General features: G+C 39.1%; 1 protein-coding gene across 17 annotated transcripts in view; it reads left to right on the forward strand.

Annotated features, from left to right (window-relative positions):
• LOC127048201 (high mobility group protein 20A-like) overlaps positions 1-23,925 on the forward strand; it is a 33,100-nt gene that overhangs the window by 4,739 nt on the left and 4,436 nt on the right. For 6 of the 17 annotated variants that reach the window (XR_007773570.1, XR_007773568.1, XR_007773569.1 and 3 more), the window contains exons 3-11: positions 4,881-5,014; positions 5,353-5,432; positions 5,965-6,088; positions 6,178-6,304; positions 7,563-7,621; positions 10,322-10,430; positions 12,641-12,832; positions 16,024-16,115; positions 17,198-17,327. Coding sequence is in view for 14 of the 17 variants with exons in the window: in XM_050947742.1 (XP_050803699.1) it covers positions 4,881-5,014; positions 5,353-5,432; positions 5,965-6,088; positions 6,178-6,304; positions 7,563-7,621; positions 10,322-10,430; positions 12,641-12,832; positions 16,024-16,115; positions 17,198-17,327 (1,047 nt within the window). In the remaining 3 variants the exon portion in view is untranslated. Of the gene's footprint in view, positions 1-2,632; positions 2,725-4,880; positions 5,015-5,259; positions 5,433-5,964; positions 6,089-6,177; positions 6,305-7,562; positions 7,622-10,321; positions 10,431-12,640; positions 12,833-16,023; positions 16,116-17,197; positions 17,328-17,382; positions 17,417-21,418; positions 22,674-23,925 lie in introns of those variants that run through there. The other 11 variants (XM_050947749.1, XM_050947750.1, XM_050947751.1 and 8 more) reach the window with 6 other exon arrangements.

Raw genomic sequence — 23,925 nt, forward strand, 5'->3', positions numbered from 1 at the left:
AATCTGAGAGGTTCACAGTAGCTCAACTAGTAGTTGCTAGAGGGTCCTGAAACCTGCAGTATATTTTTATGTATTCACTTTTTAAAAATATAGTCAGAAAATTATTAATTACAAAGTAATAACACAGAGTGACACCCCCGCTGAGGTGGGCTGACAGGGATAGAATAGGGATTGCCCAGGCAAATGACCAGGTGCATATTTGCACATGGGGTGCCTGTAAGCCCTTTGAACACCAAGGGAAGATTCTCTGTACCAATTCTGTCTAGGCAAGTGTGGGAGGTCACCTTAGGGCAGGCTATGGGCACAGCTGAACCAAGCATTCCATGCAGCTGTGCAGAGGGGCAGCAGCTCGTAGAATGGAGTGGTGATGGTGAGCACTCTGCACTTTTGCGTTGGAGGCTGTGTTTCTACCTCACATTTCACTTGCCCAGAGCCTAAATGCTTGTGCTTTGTGTGGGTGGAGTGAATGCATAATTTGTTGGAATCAAATCTTTGTTTTAATAGTAAAAATACTATTTTATGGGTGAAATTATACTCTCTATCTATCTAGGATGTATAGCTATAAAGATGCACTTCCTTTTCACTCAGTCCACTGACTTAATGTGCCATAGGTCGGTGTATGTGTGTTAGATTAAAAATAGCACTTTACTTGAGTATTCATTTCAAATAAAGAACATTTACAAGGTACTAAACGATCAAAGCAATCTAAATACAGTTGAGAACTAAAATGTTTCCCAAATGTAGCTTTAATCATTATAGGTTGAAGTCAATATTAGCAGAGCTATACAATTTTAGCTTCTCTGTGTTTAAATATATATGTATATATTTTTCCCATCATCATCATCATCATCCCTTGTTGCTCCAAAAACACGGCGACGAGTTGGTGTTATCACTTAACTCAGATAGTTCTTAAGGAATACAGGATGTTGACAGGGGGCACTGGATCAGGCACTGTTCAAAGATTTGGCTAGGCTCTCCTTACTCATCTCCTGCTTAGTCATGTTGTCACCAGTCTTTTCTACCCTGACTTTTGCTCGATTTAGAATACACATTGTTTTTGTTTGAGATCAGTGCCTGGAGGGAGTTGTTCTGAAGCAACCAGTTATCCGTGATATGTGAACTTCTGATAGCAATATCTGGGGAATCACATTTTTTAATTGAAGAAGAATGCTTTGCAAATACAGTGCCTAAAAATTCTCATGTACTATGTACATAGAACAGCTGAGTTAAGCAAAATCTGACAAACCACATCTTTGCACATTGTTGAATCACATAAAATTGATAGTGATGTTAACATATATAAAAAATTAGTGGCCAGGCTGCCCAATAGTGGAATAAAGCATTTGGAAATGATACACGGTAAACTGAAGGGGAAACCAGTGAAGAGTTATATTCATCCATTGCTGAGGAGGAGCAATAGCTGCGTCAGAGATATGGCTTTTAAGCATCCTATGATGATTGATTTCTAATGCCACATACATGGCTCTCTTGAACATAGATCTGTATGTTTAGATGATTAGCTGTAATAAAAAGAGGTCAGGGATTACAGAGGTAAAAATAGAGACTACTATGCTGCTTAAGAAGAAAATCCCCAGGAACTTGTATCTGTGGCTCACTCGAGCTTATTTTAATACATAATGCACCACTCAGCTGTTTAGAGTTCTGCTAGAGAAAGGCTGCTGAACTGGGTCTCTAAGACAGGAGAAAATAAACACCAGTTTTTGCCCCATTCCCTCTTTTTAGGGACTGTTATATTGGATGGACATCTACCTTTGTCCTAAGACTGGGGTCTCTCCGACATAGAGCTCTTTTTTGTATGAGCAATTTGAAAAATCGCTCTCCTTTTAAAAAATAAAATAAAAATTCTGGATGCCAAGAAAGAAAGACAAAATTAATGTCCTGAAAAAAAATCTAACTAATCCCAGTGTTTAATGACCATTTTAGGTACTGCTGCTGAAAATGTTTTAACAGTTAGATGTGCTTGTTCTGATGGCTGAAATCAACAGCATGTTTGCTAAATTTTTACCATCAGGCCTTCTTTCTTGTCATATCAAGCGCTCTTTTTTATTTTTTGCTACTAGCATTCAGTAGTTGCTAAAGATTGCAGTTCAAAAAACATCACTGAGGTCTTGATCTAGGAAGTACTGACATCAGAGGGAGATGTGCATGTTTAACATGTGGCAAGATCAGGCGTGGAATGAAGGGCTTGGGGTCAAATTCTCTTCTTTTGCACCCATAAAAACTGTTGAAGCCAGTGGGAGTTGCATGGGATTAAATGATAGGAGAATTTGGCTTGCGTCCCTTGTCTCTGTATCCATCCCTGAATATACGCTATTTTGATATATATTTCTGTGGTCAGAGCTTGTCTACATTAGAGGTTTTCTCCTATGCAGCTACATTCAAATACACCAGTATAAAAAAGATTAGCGTAGATGAGTTCTTAGTGTCCGAGCAGGCTAATAATTGATATCTGGGATTTTTAAAAGCACTCTGCTTTGTCTTAGTTTTGTTTCTACTGACTTCACAGGGAGTGCAAGCATTTTTATAAAATTCTACACTAACATGCAGCTTTGTACAGTAACAGTAAATGTGTATTAAAGCTATAATGCATAAGAAATATTTTTCCCCACAGAATTCTGTGTATTGCTGCAAATGCCAATAGGGATGCCTTGTCATGTATAGGATAGATAAAACTAGCTATGGAGTTGGAACTACAAACAGAAGGTACTGTGTGACTTTTGATACATTCTTTACACTACTGGTCTGTCTTAAATGCTTGTGATACAATTGATAAAAGTACAGTTTAGTTTCTTTGTCTATTGCTTCTGACTTTGTATAAGGCAACTTACTTTCACGATTACAATATTTTATCTCCTGTACTAACACTGCAGTGTGGTTTAGGTTTACTGTTGATGAACAGCCTTTCAGTGATGCATATTATAAACTTTGAAACTGCGTCTGATGCCCAGTGGAGACTGAAAAGAGACCTTGTCTGCATCAATAAGCTTCTCAGAGTCATTGTCTAAAATAAGATATTTTGGAGTCTTGATTGTGCACTGTATTGCCCATGTTGCATAGATCATAGTAAAAATGAAGAAGGAATGCGTATTTTGAAAGTATGTGATAAACACAGGATTTTTAGTTAGTTACATATAACATGAAGATGTTCTAGAAATACAGTATAACATTGCTAGATAGTTGAGTTTACATGCAATCAATGTATAATACAAACATGGATCATCTCCAAAGGCCATAGCAATAAAATAGTGCCCAAGAATAGAAATAGTTCAGTTTTTGTGGTGTATTGCCTGAAGATTTAAGCCAATATGCACAATGAAACGAGCTATTTTATTACAAGGATTTAAAAAAAAAAATCTGCTGTTGCCCTGGCAGTCAATTAAGGTGTGTGTCATTTTGGGGAAGGTTGAGGGGTTGCCTCCTGTAGGATTCACCTTGTCTTACGAGTAGTGGGGGAGTCTGGTAGAATCAGTCTTATTTGGAGCTGTCAGGGGCAGGAGGAAGAATCAAACTGCGCATAAAAATAGGAGAGAGTACCCCCCAAAAAAGCTGCCTTTCCCTATTCCCTAATTACTGGATCTACCATTGGAAACTTAGTCCGTGTTGAAATGTAGGAGAGAAGGCTTCAGTCCCACTGTCCCTTACCAGGAGCAGTTCTTTTGGGGGATTAAAGGGAGATGGGAGGTGAATAATAGACTACTGTGGTCTCTTCTCCAACATTCAACCCACTTGCTATTATGGCTTCCACTTTCCAGCAAGAGAACAACTCTTTCGTCAGAAGGAGCCCTTGAGATGGGTCACCTTCACTTCAGGTGGCCGGGGGACTGACGGAATTGGTCCGAGGTCAGACAAGTACCCTATTAGTACCCTTTGTCCAGGGGCGGCTCCAGGAACCAGCGCTCCAAGCACGTGCCTGGGGTGGTAAGCCACTGGGGGCGCTCTCACGAGAGCAGCAGGCAGGGTGCCTTCGGCGGCTTGCCTGCGGAGGGTCCGCTGGTCCCACAGCTTCGGTGGTCCTCCCGCAGGCTGTGGGACCAGGAGACCCTCCATGCTTGGGGCGGCAGAATGTCTAGAGCTGCCCCTGCTTTGTCAATAATAATGTATTTGTACATCATTCTACATTTGTAAGTTCAATTTTCATGACAGAGATTGCACAACAGTACTTGTATTAGGTGAATTGAAAAACACTATTTCTTTTGTTTTTTACAGTGCAAATAAAAAATAAATATAAAGTGAGCACTGTACACTCTGTATTCTGTGTTGTAATTGAAATCAATATATTTGAAAATGTAGACAACATCCGAAAATATTTAAATAGATGATATTTTATTGTTTAACAATGTGATTAATTGTGATTAATTTTTTTAATCACTTAGCCCTAATATTTGGAAAAAGCATCATATTAAGCAGTTCAGTGTCATGGTCACATTTTTATTTCCACTTATAGTGCAAACATTTAAGAATAGCATAAAACATGATTAATAGTGAAATTCATGTTACATAAAAGGCTTCACCTTGGTGAAATACCATGTGACTGCCAGCACTATTCTACCCTCTTTACAGTGATTGCAGCACAGTTGCACCGACATCCTATGAGAACAGGATTTAATAGACCATTATAGAAGAGCTGAAAAAAAGGTTAGATAGGGCTTTTTTTTTTTTTAGTCCATTCTTACCAGAGGCAAACTTAAAAATAAAATCAACCCACAAATTTCTCAAACCCATGATTGAGCTGTGGATGGCCTAATTAAAGTACAGGAGTCAGCAGATTTTTTTTTCCACGTATCGATATCTGTAGGCTGATTTTTTTTGTTGTTTTTTTTTTTTCACTTTAATGACAGCACAGCCCTTTTTTTCTCCAGGTGGGGTCAGAGGAATACCTTCAGGAAGTCAGATACTTCATGGGTATCCTTATAATCTGCCATCTCACGCACTGCAACACATTGTATTCACAGGACATCTGGACATAAAGGAACAAGCTTGCAGTGAGCCAAAGGTACATGTTCAGAGTAACAACACAGGACTGGACAAACTTCATATAATTTAGTCACAGCCACTAGTATATGTTGTTAAGTGACTACTAATGGAAGGGAATCAAGCTGTACTTTAAGCATAAAGAGACCTCATACAGGGTCATAACATTCTAATTAACAATAATTGTACTTCATACAATTTTAAATAGTAGTAATGTGAAGACGGTATAGTGAAGGTTCCCGTGTAACTGCTCTGTATATATAATAGTTCACTAAATGGGAGTTCTGTCTTCACGAAGTGAGACTGCTTTGAGACTTGCAGATGAAAGGCAGTGTAGTCCCAAGTATTTTACCTCCCCAGAAAAGAAAAGGTGGCTGGCCTAAAGGGAAGAAAAGGAAACCTCCAAAGGAATTTTCAGCTCCTCGTGCCCCTACAACAGGGTAAGTGTGTGATAGTAGCATTATGGTGTTCAGATAATCTACTGTTCTCTTAATATGCTCTCTTGTATGCAGAATATTAAAGCAACTTGGGGCTCTGAACTGTAGAGATGTAGAGAATGCTAAAGGCACTGGGAACAGCCTCTGAAGTCAATTAAATATTTATAGCTTGGAAATATTAGAAATCCTCAAACTGCATTTTGATGGACACCTTTTATTAATCCCACCAATAAAGTGCAGGGATGCAGTGAAATGGCTAAAGGGAACGTATTGTAGATTGAGCAGTCACGTGTCCTTGCAATCTATAGGTTAATGCAGATTTGTGTACCCACATGGGAATTTTTCTTTAAGGTGATTTGAGGGAAGGTTCACTTAGCCATGTGGGAGATGTATAATCAGCAGTTCCCTAACTTTATAAAGAATTAACTACCAGGCAATATTTCACATATATATTTCAATATATATGTAAGCACAAATGAGTCTTGCTAGTTTATGTATTGTTAATTGCTAATATATTGCCCACTGTTGGTATTAGGTATGTAATATTCTTGAATGAGCAGAGAATTAAAACGAAGGCCACACATCCAGATTTGCCTTTTACTGAAATAACCAAGATGCTGGCTGCTCAATGGTCTCAACTTTCTCAAGCAGAAAAGCAAGTAAGCCTTTTCATTATCATCTTATAGGATTAAAAGAGGCTGCCAACTAGAAAAGGTATATTATAGCAAGTATTGTATTTCTTTTGCAGAAATATATTAAAGAAGCAGAAAAGGATAAGCAAAGATATATGAAAGAATTGAAAGCCTATCAAGACTCTGAAGCCTATCAAGCTTTCTTAGAGAGAAGAGCAGTTCACAAAGTGAAGACCCTGTGTGGTAAGTTTAAAGAACAACCATGTAAATTATTTTAAAGAAATGAAGGAATATTCCATTCATACCCTAACTAAAATTTCTAGGAAGAGAGTTCTGGAAGACCCCAGTTTTGAAAACATCTCTCTGTTGTTAGAGTTTTTTAATTCTGTCAAACTATTAATTATAGTATCATAATTATTAAGCCTTAAAATTGAAGGAAAGCAGAGCTATTTTGTGGATGTGTTGAAGGTCTCAGTTGAAGAAATATTTGGCAGTGATTGTTTACACAAGTATATGTGATATTGTAGATTAATAAAAAGGTGCTTTAGTGTCTACATTTTATCTGATTTGCCTTTTAATTATTCTTATTAGGCTAACTGTCTGCCTCCTTGCTTGCTCTTTAAGGCTGAATGTACTTTTAGAAACTGACACTCCATGGAATAAAGTGAAGAAAGGAAATAAATATTGAATTGCTAAAACAGTGCACCTCTTCGTACAAGAGAGGGGAAAGGGGCTGAATTGTTAGTGATTGTCTTTCTTTACACCCTAAATTTGCCCAGCTTATGCCTATTCTTTTTCAATTATGCATTGCAGTGCTTACAGCAGATCCTGTAATTCAAGTTTACAACTCCTTGACCCTGTATTCTGTAATTCAGATTAGAATTGTGGGTATTATATCAATAAATACCCATTGCTAAATAGAATTACCGTACTTTTAAGTTTCTGTTGCCCGTGCAAAGAGCTCTTGAAAAAGACTGGCACTTCATTTTCATTATTGCTTGCATTGCATTATACAGTAATTTTGGTAGTTATCTTTGCAGTTAACACAGCAAGCTTCTTTCCGCTGGGAGCGATTCAGTACACTATTTCGGCAGTGATGTGACCTGAGCAATTTAAAAAAAAAATCTTTGTTAAAGGAATGTCATGCTGTGTTTAAGATTTTGCTAGGGAGTTGTGAGAGAGAATCTTGGACACTTCCTTTCAAACCCTCTGGAGGAAGAAAATGATAGAGAGGGCACATAGCTATTTATGAAGATTCAGAGAGGTGTCATTAAAAAAAAATACACTTTTGTGTAGATCTTATGCTAGTTTGGTGCTTTTTCATTTTAATGTGCTTAAAAATCTAACCCTTAAAAATGGTCCCCTTAAGATTCCCACTAATATATTGTGGCAAAACCTGGGGACCACTAGACCAGTTATTAGCTGAAAGTCCCCTCCCCCAAGTTGCTTAACTTGTTCTCTGTATTACAGTTAAAATAGTAGAGCTTGGTTTTTCCATCAGGAACAATATCTATAGGAAGTAGATCTGAGAATGAAGCTCTTGCTTTGTCAACAGTAGATGTAAGTACATTGAAACTGTATTTGAGGTGAGGGTGGGAGGGACAAAGTTGATAAGTTTTAACTAGTTAATGCCAGCTAGTTTATTTTAATAATGACATACAGTGTTGTACTCGCACAAAAACTATTGTAAAAGAATGTTAACGTCACAAAGTCAAGTACTCAAAATTTAGGAAAGGCCAGAATTAAGATTATCTTTGCAACCTTATTTTTACCTCCTTATGATTAGGGCTTCTGAATTTTGATTTTAACTCTGCCAATATAAAAAACAAAATGAAATTGGTGTTTATCCAATGAACAGCAGAAATGGCTATTTTTGTCTACAGTAGAACCTCAGAGTTATAAACACAAGAGTTACAAACTGACTACTCAACCACACACCTCACTGGGAACCAGAAGTACACAATCAGGCAGCAGAGACCAAAAAAAAAGAAAGCAAATACAATACTGTGTTAAACATAAACTACTAAAAAAATAAAGGGAAAGCAGCATTTTTCTTCTGCATAGTAGTTTCAAAGCTGTATTAAGTCAATGTTTAGTTGTAAATTTTTGAAAGAACCACCATAATGTTTTGTTCAGAGTTATGAACAACCTCCATTCCCAAGGTGTTTGTATCTCTGAGGTTCTACTGTAATGACTTGTCTATGTGGACCAGTAATTGTTTATTACAGGGATGCAATTTCTAAAGTGCACTAATGTGTTGTGCATTAATTTTCCTGTGTAGACCCTGTTGGTGCACACTGAAGGTACATCTACACTGCACACTTGTTTTGGTAGTGTGTAGAGTACATCCACTACATGCTCCCCTGGCACAGATATAAATAACTGTATAGATAGTGAGGCCCTACATAAGCAAGGGAAGGCATGCCTGAACCCTGTGGCTATGTTCCCTATATGACACTCTCTTATTGCCTCTGTCGTCATCACTGCTATTTTAGCAATGTGTCCCCCACTGCTGGAGCCTTTCCCTACCAGAGCCTTTCACTGATGTGTTGCCACAGTGTGAACACAGCCTGCGTTTCAGTACAGCAGTTAGCAACACATTCACAACACGCTGCCACAAGTGATGTGCAGTCTAGACGTAGCCTAAATGTTCCTTAGTGCACTTTAATGTAGTGCTGTTTGAAATAGTGCTACGTTAAAGGGCATTATGGAACATTTACAAAGGGATTACTCATACTAGTATCTTCTACTGTAGTAAGTAACGTATATAATTTACATTATTCAATACAGTATATACAAAGAGAGCCCCGAAAAACCGCAGTTTTTAGACATCTGCATAAAATTGCTAAAAATGAAAAATAAAATTATTAAACCCTGAAAAACAGAAGCCCTAATTATGATAAATCTTTAACTAAATTATCTTATATTAATTTTTCCATTAGGATTCTTCCTCATTCAGTGCACAGGATGGACGATGCTCAGTGCGTGAATCAGGGTTGCATATAATTCCTTGTCTGATTTAAAAAAAAGCAAAGCCAAATTATTTTACTTGGAATTGTGGCAACTTGAAATCTGCATTCACTTGAACATAAAGCTGTGACAAAAGATTATGGAAAGTAATTGCTCTATTGAATATACTCAATTATTTTTCAAATGTACTGCTAATAATGGCTTATAAGTCACTTTACAGAAATGGGTAAGTAGTTTTACTCTACATATTTTCCAATAAAGAAACAGGGCCAGAGGATGTTTAAGTGTGTGACCTGAGGCAGGCTATCAAGTTAGCTGAAGAGCTGGGAGTAGAAACCATTTCTCCTTACTCATAGTGCCAATCTCTCTCCACAGGATCAAATTGACTCTTTACATGGACTATCTTATTCAGTTGTTTAACTGTGCATGTTATTCTGTCCCACTTAAAGGAACCTCTCTTGGCTGCATTTCTCTATTGTGGCAGCCCAATTTTTCTTATTTCATTCACTGTACGTGCCTCAGCACTAATACTGCACCATACATCTGGATAACTGTAAGCATCTTTTTCCCGTGGTGGCACTTTACACCTGGTTTATGTGTTTTATAGTGACCCACCTTCTGTTTTAGTGACTTCTAACCCTCATGACAGCACATTTATTTATCAGCTTAGGGCCTTGACCAGTAAACAAGAAAACAATAATAGTGCTCTCCTTTGACATTATTGCACATTTCAGCAATTCCTTAAAGGAAAAAATAAAACCACTTAGGCCTAAATCCTCTGCAGAGCCCAAATAACTTATCTCAGTACTGATGATCTCCAATGAGAAAAAGTGGATGGAATCCTGCACCCCAGACAACAGAGCTGCTTTGGGGGTGGAAGCTCATTGGAGGAGGACTAAAAGACTTGAATAGCAGTGGATTCTCCAGCCTCCACTTTCACCCACTGCAGCCTCGAATATCCCCAGAGTGACAGGGCAAAGGAGCTCCCTTGGTGAAGTCCAGTTAAACCAGTATCATTGTCCCCATGGAGAGCTTTATCTGTGTCCATGGAGTCAGGATTTGCTGCAAAACCAAGCAAAAACCTACATAATTCTCATTGTCTTGTGAAATCTCTGTGTTACCCATGCCTCGATGAGATTTGGTTTGTATTAGGAGCAAAGGAGGATTTGGGGTTTTGTTTTGTTTTGATTTTTTTGCTTGCAGTAGGCAGTGTTTCTTAATTACTCATTATTTAGCAGATATCGACAGATCCTTCTAATTCTCCCTATTCTGCCTCTTTCATCAAAACAGAGAGATGAAAGCAATGACTTGTATTGTCGGACATGTAACCAGTTTTTCAGTTCTTTTCATAACAAGAAAGAACACCTTATGGGAAAGCAACACTTACAGAATTTAACAGGTAGTGTTACAATAATTTTCAATGGTATGCTAGTCAAGCTAGCTTGCAATTCAAACAGACTATCAACTAGTAATGGTACTAATATAAGATGGTTCACAAATCTAGTGTATTAAATAGCTGGCTCTTAGAGCATGTAGGGTTTTCAAAGTTAATATAATCGGTGTCCCATTATAAGACCTGCCAGATTTTTCTCAAGTATATACTTTGTAACTAAAAAAAGAAAAATCATTGTGCTTTCACATTTTTCATTGACTGGAATTTTTTTTTTTTTTTAATAATTAAGTGTATTTAGAAATTAAAAACTTAGTGACTCATTTTTCTTAACAATTTTGTGAGTTTTTAATATTTTATATAATCTGTTTTCCCTCTAGTAGCCCAGTGACCTCACAAAATTCTAATTCATAGGCACTTCAGCTTATGCATCAGACAACTTTCAAGGAAAGGAATAATAAAATGTTCAAGAAATTGCTATTTCTAAAACGAGGCACAAAACTTCATTCTGTGATGGCCCTTGTCATAGATTAGTTATTTCAATGACAAAAGCACAGAGACTCTGATTCTTGCTTGTGATGGAGCGTGCTTTACTCATCCAGAATTTTCACCATCCTTTCAAACGTACCAAGTGATCTGTTTCATTTTCTCTGACACAATTTTCTTACGATTTCAGTACTAGTCGGACAACTGGGATTTTGGTTTCCTGCCACTGATAGCTTGACTAGTACTATCCACTCCTTCAGTTTGATATGACCTAGTCTTTCCACCTTTAAAAAATTGGAAAAATTTGTCCTTTTGTGACACACACACACACTAAAAGATTAAAAAAAATTGAGTAGGCAGTTCCAGAAAACCAAAACCACTTTGATTTTAAAAGGATACAGGTGTTAAGTGTGAACAAGACACTTGCCTATCATATCACTTTCAAAACCCAGGCATTTCCTTATTAATGTATTTGCTTTTATTTGTTTGTTTGCTTCACATTGTAAATCTTAAGGAGCCCACATAATGAATACGTTATTCTTACTGAGAAAAGGAAATGCATATGGCATCGCAACAAAATAACCTTAACTCTGATAATAATGCTATTGGTTCTACAGTAATTAAAAAAAATCACAAAACCCTCTAGGGAAAAATAAATAGTGACATATGTACATATTAGTGGTTGGGAGGGATAGCTCAGTGGTTTGAGCATTGGCCTGCTGAACCCAGGGTTGTGAGTTCAATCCTTGAGGGGGCCGTTAAGGGAGCTGGGGCAATGCAATAATCGGTTTGGGGATTGGTCCTGCTTTGAACAGGAGGTTGGACTACATGACCTTCTGAGGTTCCTTCCATCCCTGGTATTCTATTCTAAGTCCATATACATATATATTTATACAAAATCAACAATATTGTACTCTTTTACTATTAAAGTATATTTATAGCAGTTTTTCCAAGACAGACCAATTATAATTATTATACAAAAAAAATGTCTGCTGCCAATTGATAAATATATTTAACTGATCCTTGTGAGTTTATACTCGAAGATGAACTCTGAAAGTGTGTTTTGAACTTCAGAGCCTATAAAGCTCACTGATTGCAGAGGTACCATTGAGAGACCTGACTGCAGCAAGTACAACCATGCTTTTGAGTATGGGGTCTGAAATCCAGTCTATTAGATAGTTTAGGTGGGTTATCTGATGATAACATATGCTGAAAGGCCAGCTATTCTGCAGAAGCTTTGTGTTGGAGTCGTCTCTTTTTTTCCATGATTTAACAAAATGTAAATTACTGGCTCAATTTGAATTCATAAGGTCCCTTTTACACATCAAAGTTTTGCTAGTCTAATAAATGTTATATAATATCAAGTTATTTCTGGGGGGTGGTGGGAGGGTATGGTATAATCACCAATAAAGGGGGCAAGGGGAATACATCACCTATAAAATATCAACAGCTACCAGAACATTTTGTTTAGGATCGTTCACTATTTTTCTCTGTTGTGCGTGTAAGGAAATGTCGAATGCTGTTGCATGGTAATCGTTGGTATGTGGTGACTGTTTAGTGCTCACCACTGTACCATCTAAAAGTTTTATTTCATATAAAAACTTCAACTCCAGCCAGGCAAATCTTTGTTGTTCCAAAAATGTGGAATATGTTGTAACATTTTTGATTTAAGAAGAATTAGTTAATTTTTGAAACCTGTTTCATTGTTTTATTTATTTTATTCTTTTGTCCAGGAGAGTTTGAGAAAGAAACTGCTGAGTTCTCTAAACATCAGAAACTGCAAGAAGAAAAGGAGGAAAAAGATGAGTCAGAAGAAGAAATTGACTCTACAGATGTGTTTCAGTTTGGGGGCCTGACCTTCCAGAAGAACTTTGCGTCATCTGATTTTTGTTCTTTGCAGGAGTTTATCTTCAGACTTCTGAAATGTAAGTTGTATATTCTGTAAAGTAAGTTGCAGAGAGAAGTCTTTTTTTATACTAAGGGTCATCAAACTGGAGCCAGAGGTGATCCCCATCACTAGGACAATGTTATTCAAGGCCCATTACCTCAGAACAGCCTCAGCCTCAGAAGAAATCGGTATCTAGTTCTTCAAAGTGTGGAGTGTGGAACTCCTCTACAGAAGGTCAGTCCTGTACCTTTGCCTCGCTGCTTCCTAGTATTAGCTCATACAAATACACCTGAGCTGTCAATTCAGTCCCCTCCCAGTGACTGTTGAGACTGCTACCTCGTTGGCTGCAGCAGAGTGGTTGTCCCTGATTCCTGCAGGTCAGCAACCTACATCTGTTCCAGCTATGCCAGAGGCTATGCTGTGGCTGTTAATACTGCCTTCACCTTTGCTTCAGGCTGACAACCGTCATCTGGGCTAGGTGCAGTTCCCCATTTTCACTGGAACACTCTAGTCAGGTTCCATCACCTTTGGGCCTGGTACCAACTCTTTACATCTTATGGGCTGGTAACAGTTCCTCCATGCCACGCTTTACTGGTGGCTAGGAAGCCATCCGTGTTTCCTCCAGTATTGCATCCTTAACGTGGATCCAGACCTTGGTCACCGTGGACCCCTCCTGGTTCCTGGAATGCTCAGATTCCTCGTCAGACTCCAAGGTAGGCTCTCAGGTATTCTGGTACTGAGAGTCTAGAGCTTCCTCACATTCCCATTCCTGCACTTACTGACAGGGTTCTGAGAGGACCTTAGCCAGGGATTGGGATGCTTCGGACAGATGTGCCTAGGACCCAGTCCTACACAGCACCCTCAATGCCTCTACTGAATGCCCAGGGGATGCCTCCAGGTTCCTGATCTACTTCACCACTTCCCAATACAAGTAGGTCTTCCAGGAGGGGGCCTTCTCCTGCCAGTACTGGGAGACCAGTCACAGTTTGTATCAGTGAGTCTTTGGACCTCAAGCCCAAGACTTCTTTCAGCCCATTCCAGAACAGTATAACCCATTCTGGACCATAAGAGCAGCGCTGAGAGCTTTCACCCTTGCCTGTCATGCAGGCATCCTGCTCATCACCTGATGAGGTCCTGGTACCAGAAAGATCCTCACAGGTACTGGATGATTTTAAGGTACATTAGGAGCTCCTCAAGAAGATGGCAGCCTCCATGGGCGTTCAGACTGTTTGATATTCTCCATCCCACCGCACCAGGGAGGTTGCCCAGGCCATAAGTTAGGCCATTATGCAGCCGGCCAAAAACATCTGGTAAATCCCTGCCTCTATTCTAGTTGTGGCCAAAAGAACAGAACATAAATATCAGGTTCAGTTCCAGGGCTTTGAACTGTTTATATCCCACACCAGATTCTCTTGTTGTGGCTGTGGTGAGTGAGGGGAGCCATCGGGGCAGCGATGAGGCTACCCTCAAGGACAAAGATGCCAAAAAACTTGGTAGAAAAATGTATTCTACAGCAAGTTTATAATTTCACATTACCAGCCATGACACTGTGTTGTCACAGTGTAATTTTTCAAACTGGGAGGCAATATCTCAGGTTGCTGGCAGATTACCAAAAGACTCCACTCACTCGTTGCAGAGGGACGCCTCATTTCTTGATCAGTTCTATGACTTCTTTAAATGCAGCAGATTCTACAGCTAGGGCCATGGCTACAGTGATGGCTGTGCACCGATTCTCCTGTCTGCAGTCCTCCAGGATTCCTGGGGAGATGCAACAAACAATTGATGATTTTCCTTTCAGGGGATGTGCTCTGTTCTCATCTAAAACAGATTAGGCTTTGCATACACTAGTGGACTCAAGTAGTGTTGAACTCTTTGGGCCTCTATATGGTGATGACAGAGGAAACAAGATACCATCTTCAATAGCAACTCAAACTGTAAAACTGTCCTTTTTTGTTAGGCTGGCTAAGGTCACAGAGAAGAAAAATGATGCCTTCTACTTCCTTGCACTCTTCAGCTTGGCAGCCGCAGGCCCCAAATTACCGTTAGGTCTCAGATGGCATGCTGTTTGACCTGGATCTCATTGGTCTGTCCCCATCTTTCTGGGGCAGTTTGTTCCTTTTCCTACATGCCTGGCAGGCCATCACCTCAGACAAGAGGGTGCTGAGCATGGTGGAACTGAGAGATACACTTCAGTTCCTTTCTATCACCACCCATAATCCTCTGCATAAGGACAAGTAGAGTTTCCGCATAGCATTGGCTGTTTTCCTGGATAGGACAAAATCCTTTTGGGTGTCTGTCCTGCTCCGCATTTCTTATGCAGCACGTATGAGAGGTCATCTGGTTACAACTGAGAGGCTCTCGTAAGGGATCACCAACTGCATTACAAAATGTTATGCTGTCAAAGGAGTAATGCCTCCTTACAAACTTACAGTGCACTTGACCAGAGCATGTTTGACCTCAGCAGCATTTGTGGCTAACATCCCAATTATGGATCACTGTAGAGCAGTGATACAGTCTTAGACTCAGACGTTCACCAGGCATTATGCAATGTCTGCTGTATCCCAGGAGGATACAGATATAGGGAAGGCAGTCCTACAGTCCCTGTTACGCTGAGACTCCGGGCCCCCCAAACCCTCCCCCAGGGTAACAGCTTGGCAGTCACCTACAGTGTGGATACATGCAGCCACTCAAAGAAGAACAAACAGTTGCCTGTTCTTTGAGATGTGTTGCATACGATTACACGACTCACCCTCCTTCCCTAATGCATCAGAGTCTACCACTGATTCTGGTGCAAAGGAACTGAAGTAGGGGAGGAGTGACTTTGCCCCTTTATACTCCCACTTTGGAGCACAAGGAACAGAGTGGGGGGGGCCGCCCCTATGCGTACAGCTCTAGGTAAAACTCCCATGCACCTGTGCATGCAACGCACACACTACAGCGTAATGGAACACATCTCGAAGAACAACAGTTACAAAAAGATGAGTAACCATATTTTGTCTTTATTTCAATACCTTGATAGTCATCTGGCATGCTGTGACTGTACAGTAGTTCGCCTTTGCTGTCATATGTCTTTATTATGTAGAGACCTCTAACTTTGAAATTGACCCTCAGTGGGCAGCTTTGGTGTAGGTAGGGTTAGCTGTAATTTCAGTTCTGTTTCTTTTATGGTTTTTGTTCAAAGTTATGTAGAAAATATTACAAACTGAATTGAAAATTATTTTTTAACAGTTAAAGAGTTTGAACTTTGTGAACTAAAAAGAAGTTTGACAAAGGCGTATGAAGAACAGGAAAGTTTAAAAAAGCAGTTGGAGGATCTAAAGGTAAATAATCGGATGTCTGAACACCAAGCGTGCACACAGACATTAACATTTCTGTTCCTTTTGTAATCCTACTCTAGTTATATGAATTTTCTGGTGAGTTTTTCTGTACTCTGAAAACATTTGAGAGCTGGTGTAAATTGGCACAGTTCCATTTAATCCAGTGAAGCAACAGCAGTTTAAACTAGCTCAGGCTCTGTCCCCTTGTTATTTTATATCACTATTGTTGTTCATCTCTGAATTCTCTGAGTTATGTAATGTCCAGAACTGAACTAGTGAGGCCCAAGTACAGCAGAATAACCACTCTATTTGTCTTGCATGTAATACTCCTGTTAATGCATTCCAAGGGCCTGATCCTGCAGACAGGCATATGGACTTTTACCCCCATATGGAGTCCTGTTGATTTCAGTGGGACACTTGAGAATAAGGCTGTGTGTGTCCATGTTGATTTGAGTGTTGAGGCCCAATATGGCATGTGATTGTTTGTGACCAGCATTAAATTTAGCCAGATTCAGACCGGTTTGTCAGCAGGTCAACTCCACTGAAGCAAGGAGTTACTCATTTACACCAGGTCTCTTTTTGGCCTTTCCTTTCATGATCCACTTTAATTCTCAGGTCTTTGCTGCTCTTTTTCTATTGCTTCCTCCCCAGTTGTCTCTCATTTTTACCATGACGTTCATTACTCCTCAACTTCTTGAATTTCGAATAATTTGTATTTCAGTTTTAATCAACTGGCTCAATGTGCTGTCTGATTTTTGTCATTCATATACAGGGTCTTCTATTTGCAAATCTCACCCCCTTTGTAATGAAAAAATAATTTGTCCTCCCCCTATCAGATTCCATTGTTGTACGAATGAGAAATGATGAAATTACCAGAATAACACTTGTGAATAGAACCAAAAGTCAAATAACTTTTTCATTCCCATGCTGAATTTATCTGATTAGTTCAATTTGGTAAATGGGTTCTGTGGGCCAAATGCTCAAATCTGGGAATAAAAATGAAATTATTTTGTCATTGTTTTTTCATGTTCTGCGAGGTGACTGTGTTGTATTCTTAAGCTAAAACACCTTTTGTGCAATTTTAGAATCAGCAGCTGAAGTTGGAAATGGATTATGCTTCCATAAAGGCATATAGCGGTACTTTAGAAAAAGAGTTTGAAAATTTAAATATGGTTCCAATGCTGTTCCAGTTTCATCTGCAAATAGTGGATACTAGTAAGTCATTTTGTGTGTGTGTGTGATTGATCTTTTGTTTTACTATTGTTCAACCGATACCATTAAAATCATCTTCTGAGATAATTTCTGTGAGTATGACCATGGGACATCTGGGTCATCGACAGTATGTCAGCACTATAGTATAACACCCAGCTGACTTAGGCTACACAGGCAACCACATTCCATTCATAAACTTGTCAGGTTTTATCTTATATTCAGTTAGGTTGTTTGCCCCCATTACTTCTGTTAAAAGGCTGTACCTGAACTTCACTGCTCTGATGGTTAGAAAACTTCTAATTTCCCGCCTACATGTACTCATGTACTATTTGTTCTTGTGCCAACATTGTTCTTGAGATTAAATACCCTCCCTGTGTTTACACCCCTGATTTATTTATAGAGAGCAATCATATCCCCTCTCAGCCTTCATCTTGCTAGGCTGAACAAGCCAAGTGCTTTTAGTCTCCTTTCGGAAGATGGGCTTTTATTCACCTGATCATCCTAGTAGCCCTTCTCTGGACGTGTTCCAGTTTGAATTCACTTTCTTGAACATGGTTGACCAAAATTATACATGGTGTTCCAAATGAGATCTTACGAGTGCCTTGCTCAATAATATTAATACTTTCCTGTCTCTACTGGAAATACCTTGCCTGATATATCCTAGGATCACATTTGTCTCTTTCATGCTGGCATCATATTGCTGGCTTATAGTCATCCTATGATCAACTAATATACCCAGGACTTTCTCCTCCTCTATTTCCAACTGATGAGTCCCTAGCACATAGCTGAAATTCTTATTAGTTCCTAAGTTCATGCACTTCGTACTATGAAATTTCATCTTACTTCTATAACCCCAGTCCTCCAGATCATTCAGTTCCTCCTGTATAATATTCCAGCTTTTATACATTTAATCTGTGCCATGTTAATTTTATATTCTTCTTGTATTTTAATCAAAATGTCATGCGATGCCAAGTCAAACGTGTTACAGAAGTCTAAGTATATTACATTAACACTTACCTTTATCAACCAATTGTGTAATCTCACCAAAAATATGATAAAACTAGTTTGACAAGATCTGTTTTCCACAAACCCAGGTTGATTTGCATTAATTATCATTTGTTATTAACCGAGTCCTGCATCAACTACTCCTTTATCTTGCCCAGGATCAATATCAGGCTGACAAGTCTATATTTACCCAGGTCATCCCATTTACCTGGAAAGTTAGTCTCCTGTAATGACATAGTTTCCAGTAATATTTATAGCTCTTATAATATTAAAGAGATCTCTGTCCATATGCAAATCAAGCCCTAAGAATCTGCTATAGAACTACTTCTACAATCCTTCACCAAAGTTATTTTGATCCAAAACAATTCTGTTTTACCCATGCAATCACTTCTTATTTCTTTACAGTCTACCACGTTATTGATACACAATGCAACTCCACCACCCTCATTTTACTTCTTTCTCTCCTGAACAGCATGTACCCTTCAATACCTGAATAACAGTCACTATTGCTATTCCATCATGTTTCTATTCTTTCGATATCTGGTGTCACGTCCTGTACCGGGTGTTCTAATTCCTCCATTTTGTTGTCCAGGTACCTTACATTGTTGGACAAGCATCATTCTCTCTGACCTCACCCTGTTGCTAGCCAGATTAGTTATAGTCCTTTTGCTTGCCATGCTCCTATGCTCAAGTGTACTGATTTAAAGCTGGATTAGTTACCACAAGGAAACAAAAATTGAAAGCCCTTCTGGACTGGATCCCGCCATATCTTACTGAGATTTGACTGTCACAGTTTCCAGGCAACTGCATCTCTGACCCCTCCTGGTTTTCTTCTTTCATATCCCCTCACTAAGTCCCAGGCCTCAAGCCATCACCTCTCTCCTGGAGTGGGATCATGTGATGGTTGCACAACCATGGTTTCCCTCCATATATCTAACTTATGTCAACAATTCTGTTCCCTCTGAAACAGTGACAGTGGTAAGCAGTGACCCAAAAGCCACCTTAAAGCAAAGCATCGTTTATTTAGAACAAAAGTAGTTAAGAGAAGACCATCTTAAAAACAATAGAACTCACTACATACATCTAGCTTACCAGGTGTTTAACCATATTCTACCTGGGGACTCTTCCATAGAGCCTTTCTCTGTCAGTTTGTCTCCCTGTAGAATTCACTGATACTCCCTGGAGAGTCTTGGCAACTCAACAGCCCCTTCACAGGAATCAAATAACTTTTTAACTATTTGTAGCCCATTTGATTCCTAACCTGGGAAAATAGCTGTGTCACTTCAACCTAGAGACTTGAAGTATGCCCTTGTCTCATCAAGTATGCCCTGACGTTTGCTGCAAGATTGCTTATCTGGGACTATTGTGTACTGCCTTCTTGCTTGTTCTTCCCACAGCCCCCTATTAAGCTAAATCAGTGCATTCATACAGGAAAGTTTTATAACCTGAGTGTACAGTAAATTCTCCTCACTGACCAGTGTTCATAACATTATTGCATATCCACATCTATCACACTGACATTCTATGTACCAGCTCACATTAGCAGGTGCACATCTTTAAGGTATGTTGGCATATAAAGTTTCTGCCTTTATTTTTGCCTCTGCTGCTCTGAGGCTCTTGATATCCTGCACAAATATCACAGTATTAGTCTTTTCCTCCCTTCAGGAACAAGGGTCTTGATTGTTTTCTTTTCCAAAGGCTTTTGTGCACATTTTAATATTTTGGTGTTTATTTCTGAGTGTTATGAAACACCTAGAAAACTGTTAGACAGACACCATATAGACACAAAATTATTACAATGTATTCATGTAATAGTGAGGTCCACAGCTGCACAATAACTATTTCAGTGATAGAGCACAATATCCTTTAAATCTGGCATGCTAGAATTTGAGATGTCTTTGTTGAGGACAAATAAAGAATGCAGATTGACCTAGAGAGAACAGAAGTGCACAAAACTGAATAGCATAGAAGTATGGATAGGAAACAAGGTTCATCTTGGAAAAATTAATCCTCCTGGAAAAAAATTATCCAACCATCATATGCTTAATGGGAGACAGACCCTTGGAAAGCAGTAATGCTAGAAAAAGATCTAAAGGTGATAATGCACAGCAATGCAATATAACAGCAAAACAGCCAGTCTGCATGTTGGGTTGCATATATGCAGTGGTATCATGTATCACAGAGATGATAGTCCCTCTCTCTGCACCAATGATGAGATCACTCCTGTTGTTTGGAGGTAGGTCAAGATGTTGGTAAACTGGAAGGAAGTCCAGAGAAGATTTAACAAAAATTCTTGAGACTGTAATGATTGATGTATGAAGAAAGAATGAGACAGCTAAACAGGAATAGCATGATTCTAAGACAATAGAGATATATGATAACTATGTACAAGTGTTTGTAGAGTATAAAAAGCAAGTAAGGAAAGAATTGTTTTAGGGATAGTCTCAATGGTTATAACTAGAGCTGGTCGAATAAGACTGAGGAAAAGAAAAATTAGGGTGAATATCAAGTAACAGTTTTTGGTAATGAGATCTGTTAGACTTTGAAATAGACTTTTAAGGAAAGACAAATTGATAGAACCCCTGTTGCTTGTCACCTGACACTAGACCAGGGGTCGGCAGCCTTTCAGAAGTGGGGTGCCGAGTTTTCATTTATTCACTCTAATTTAAGATTTCGCGTGCCAATAATACATATTAATGTTTTTAGAGGATCTCTATAAGTCTATATTATATAACTAAACTATTGTTGTATGTGAAGTAAACAGGGTTTTTTAAATGTTTAAGAAGCTTAAGATCTGCATTTTAATTTAATTTTAAATTATCAGTTTAGTGCAGTGGTTCATAACCTGGGGTGCATGCACCTCTGAGGTGCAAGATGCCCTTTCTGGGGGTGCGAGACATGCAAAATTTTTTTAGAAGGTAAATCATTGAAAACACAAGTTAAGCACAGGCACATAAGTACAACTACTTTGTTTCATCAAACCTATGTATTTATTAACATTGTACATGTTTTAACAATTACTGTAATATACAAACAAAGTTTTTAAGTTTTCAAGTTTTTAAGCTAATTGTAGTGTAATTTTTGATAAGGGCTGCAGAGCGCTGGAACCAGGCCAGGAGCAGAGCCGTGGGCTGACTGCCAGCACCCCAGGCTGGCAGGAGGGCTGAGCAGGTCCGGAGGCCCAGACCCTGACTGGCTGGGGGCTGGGTGGCTGGAATGCCAGACCAGCAGCAGGCGGGGCCAGCAGCTGGTATTCCAGGCTGGCAGGGGGCCAGGACCCAGGCTGGCAGGGGGCAGGCAGCCGGAACCCCAGACCAGCATTGAGCTCAGATTGCCGACCCTGGCACTAGACTGAACAAAATACTTAGGGTGAGATCGAGGCCCCATTGAAATCAATGGCAAAACTCTCATTGACTTCAGCAGGACAAGATCTGCCCCTTAATGTTCTTTGTGCAACAATCCTGTGTTGCCTTCCATGGCTCAGATAAGATAACCTAATAGGTCTCCTCCTCCATTTCTAAATTCTGTGAGTTAAATACTGAAATCCTTAACTCAGGCAAAATGACCCTTGACTCCAAAAAGAGCCCTACCTTCAGGATTTAGCCTTATGGACACTTTCTTAGTGATAGAAACTACAATATGCTAAAAGCCAAGGCCTGAGAGATATTTTGAATTATGGTTTCCTTTGTTCACAACTGAACTTGATGTCTGAATCTTCTCATCTTTCTTTTTTTTAATAAGTACTTATAATAAGAGTTTTGCATAAAGTGAGTCTATGCAGCCCTGTACTATGTTAAGTGGCTATATGAAGTCATGGACAGTTCGGAAACAGTCAAACAATACGTTTGCTTTATTACATATGAAAATTTCAAAGACAAAAAAAATTGAGGCAGTGAGATGATCACTAATACATAACAGACTTTTATTTTTGTTACAGTACATTCACATAGAGCCTTGAATGGAAACATCTGTAGTTATTAAATCTTTTACACTTTTTTATATTTGCAAAGAACAGCTCAATTTTTCACCCTTTTTGTCAGTTGGGAGCATTATTTCCATATGAAAATAATTTCTCTCCAGTACTTATTCAAATTACTTTGCTTACCACTGCTGTAATTCCAAATTTTCATTAACTGTCATTATCCAGCAGTAGCTCCTCACTTTAAACTGGCACCATGTTACTACTCTGCAGTTGCATAGAAGTGAGCATCTAAAATGTACCAGTTGTCAGGTTAACTTTTTAAACATGCTTGTTTAGCATAAAACTAAGTTACAATCATTTGTTTTGCAAATAGAATTGTACTTGTCACTGGCATAAATAAAATGTGTGATTGTACTTTAAAATGTAGCTGGAATTGTGGTTATTTGATTTAGCTATTCCACCTGCATCACTTGCCTATCTGGGATGAAAGTCTAGCATTTTTTCTTCCTTCAGAATATTTAGCACAAACAAGTGTACAGTGTTTGTTGTTGTATCAGATATGAAAATGTGAGAAGTTCCTTTGCACTAGTCCTGCCTCCGATGACCAGAAATGATACCAATATCAGATGGCAGATCCTCAGCTGGTGTAAATGGTCATACCCGTTATCCACTGGAGATAAGATAATTTATACTAGTTCCAGATCTTCCCCCAGGATTTGTGACAGAGGACGGAATGCAGCTGGGAAGCAACTGGAGAGGGAGTTTAAGAGATTTTGTGGGAGGGAATCTACAACTGGGATAAGGATGGAGTGAGGAACCTGAATTTCAGAGGCAGCTGGGGAGGAATTTGAGGCAATCCTGTGATGAAAGTAGATGTGAGGGAAACTGGGAGACTTTTGAAAAGACAGGAGGGAGTCTGCATCTGGGGGAAGAGGTTTGGGAACCTCTGCATAGTCCGGAATCAGGATCATTGGAGAAGTAGGTGAGAAGGGTGACTCAGGACACTTGTATATGAGAGGGAAGAGAAGAAGTGCAGTGAAAGAACCATAAGAGCATGTGGATGGAGTTAGGAGACAGTTGGAAGTGGAAATAGATAATAGAGGCAGGAAGCAATTTCTCAGTTCTTGCTTCACGATCAGCAGAACACATTTTTTGAAATGGGTATTGAAGGGAGATAACCCTGTCACAGGGCAGTGCTGGAAAATAAAAAATAGTTTTAAAGAAACCATTCTGGCTACAGTTTCAGGCAGTGGGAGAAATGTAGTAAGTATCTGTACTCTTCACAACAACTATACTCAGCTAAGAGAGCACAATAAAAAAACCTCATATCTAGATGGACAGAAGGAAAAACAAGATATTTTAAAAGGATAAATTGGGATGTTCAGAAATTCAAATTACTATGAGAATTATGGGTCATCTCCTACAAGTGCTGATTTAGTACCACCTCCTCAGCAGCTTTGGCTAGTGGCGCTCCAGCTATTAACTAAAGCTGCCTCCCACTTTCTGGGCAAAATTTCCGAGGGAATGCGATGGCAAGAACACATTCTGCACTCGTTCAGGTGTGTGTAGCTGAATGATATGAAAGAATAATTTGTAATTCAGTAAACCTTCAAGATGTAGAATTTAATAAATGTTGAAAGTATCAATTTGTATGCTTGGGTATTGCATATTAAG

This window comes from Gopherus flavomarginatus, chromosome 3 (assembly GCF_025201925.1).
Source record: "Gopherus flavomarginatus isolate rGopFla2 chromosome 3, rGopFla2.mat.asm, whole genome shotgun sequence".
NCBI lineage: Eukaryota > Metazoa > Chordata > Testudines > Testudinidae > Gopherus > Gopherus flavomarginatus.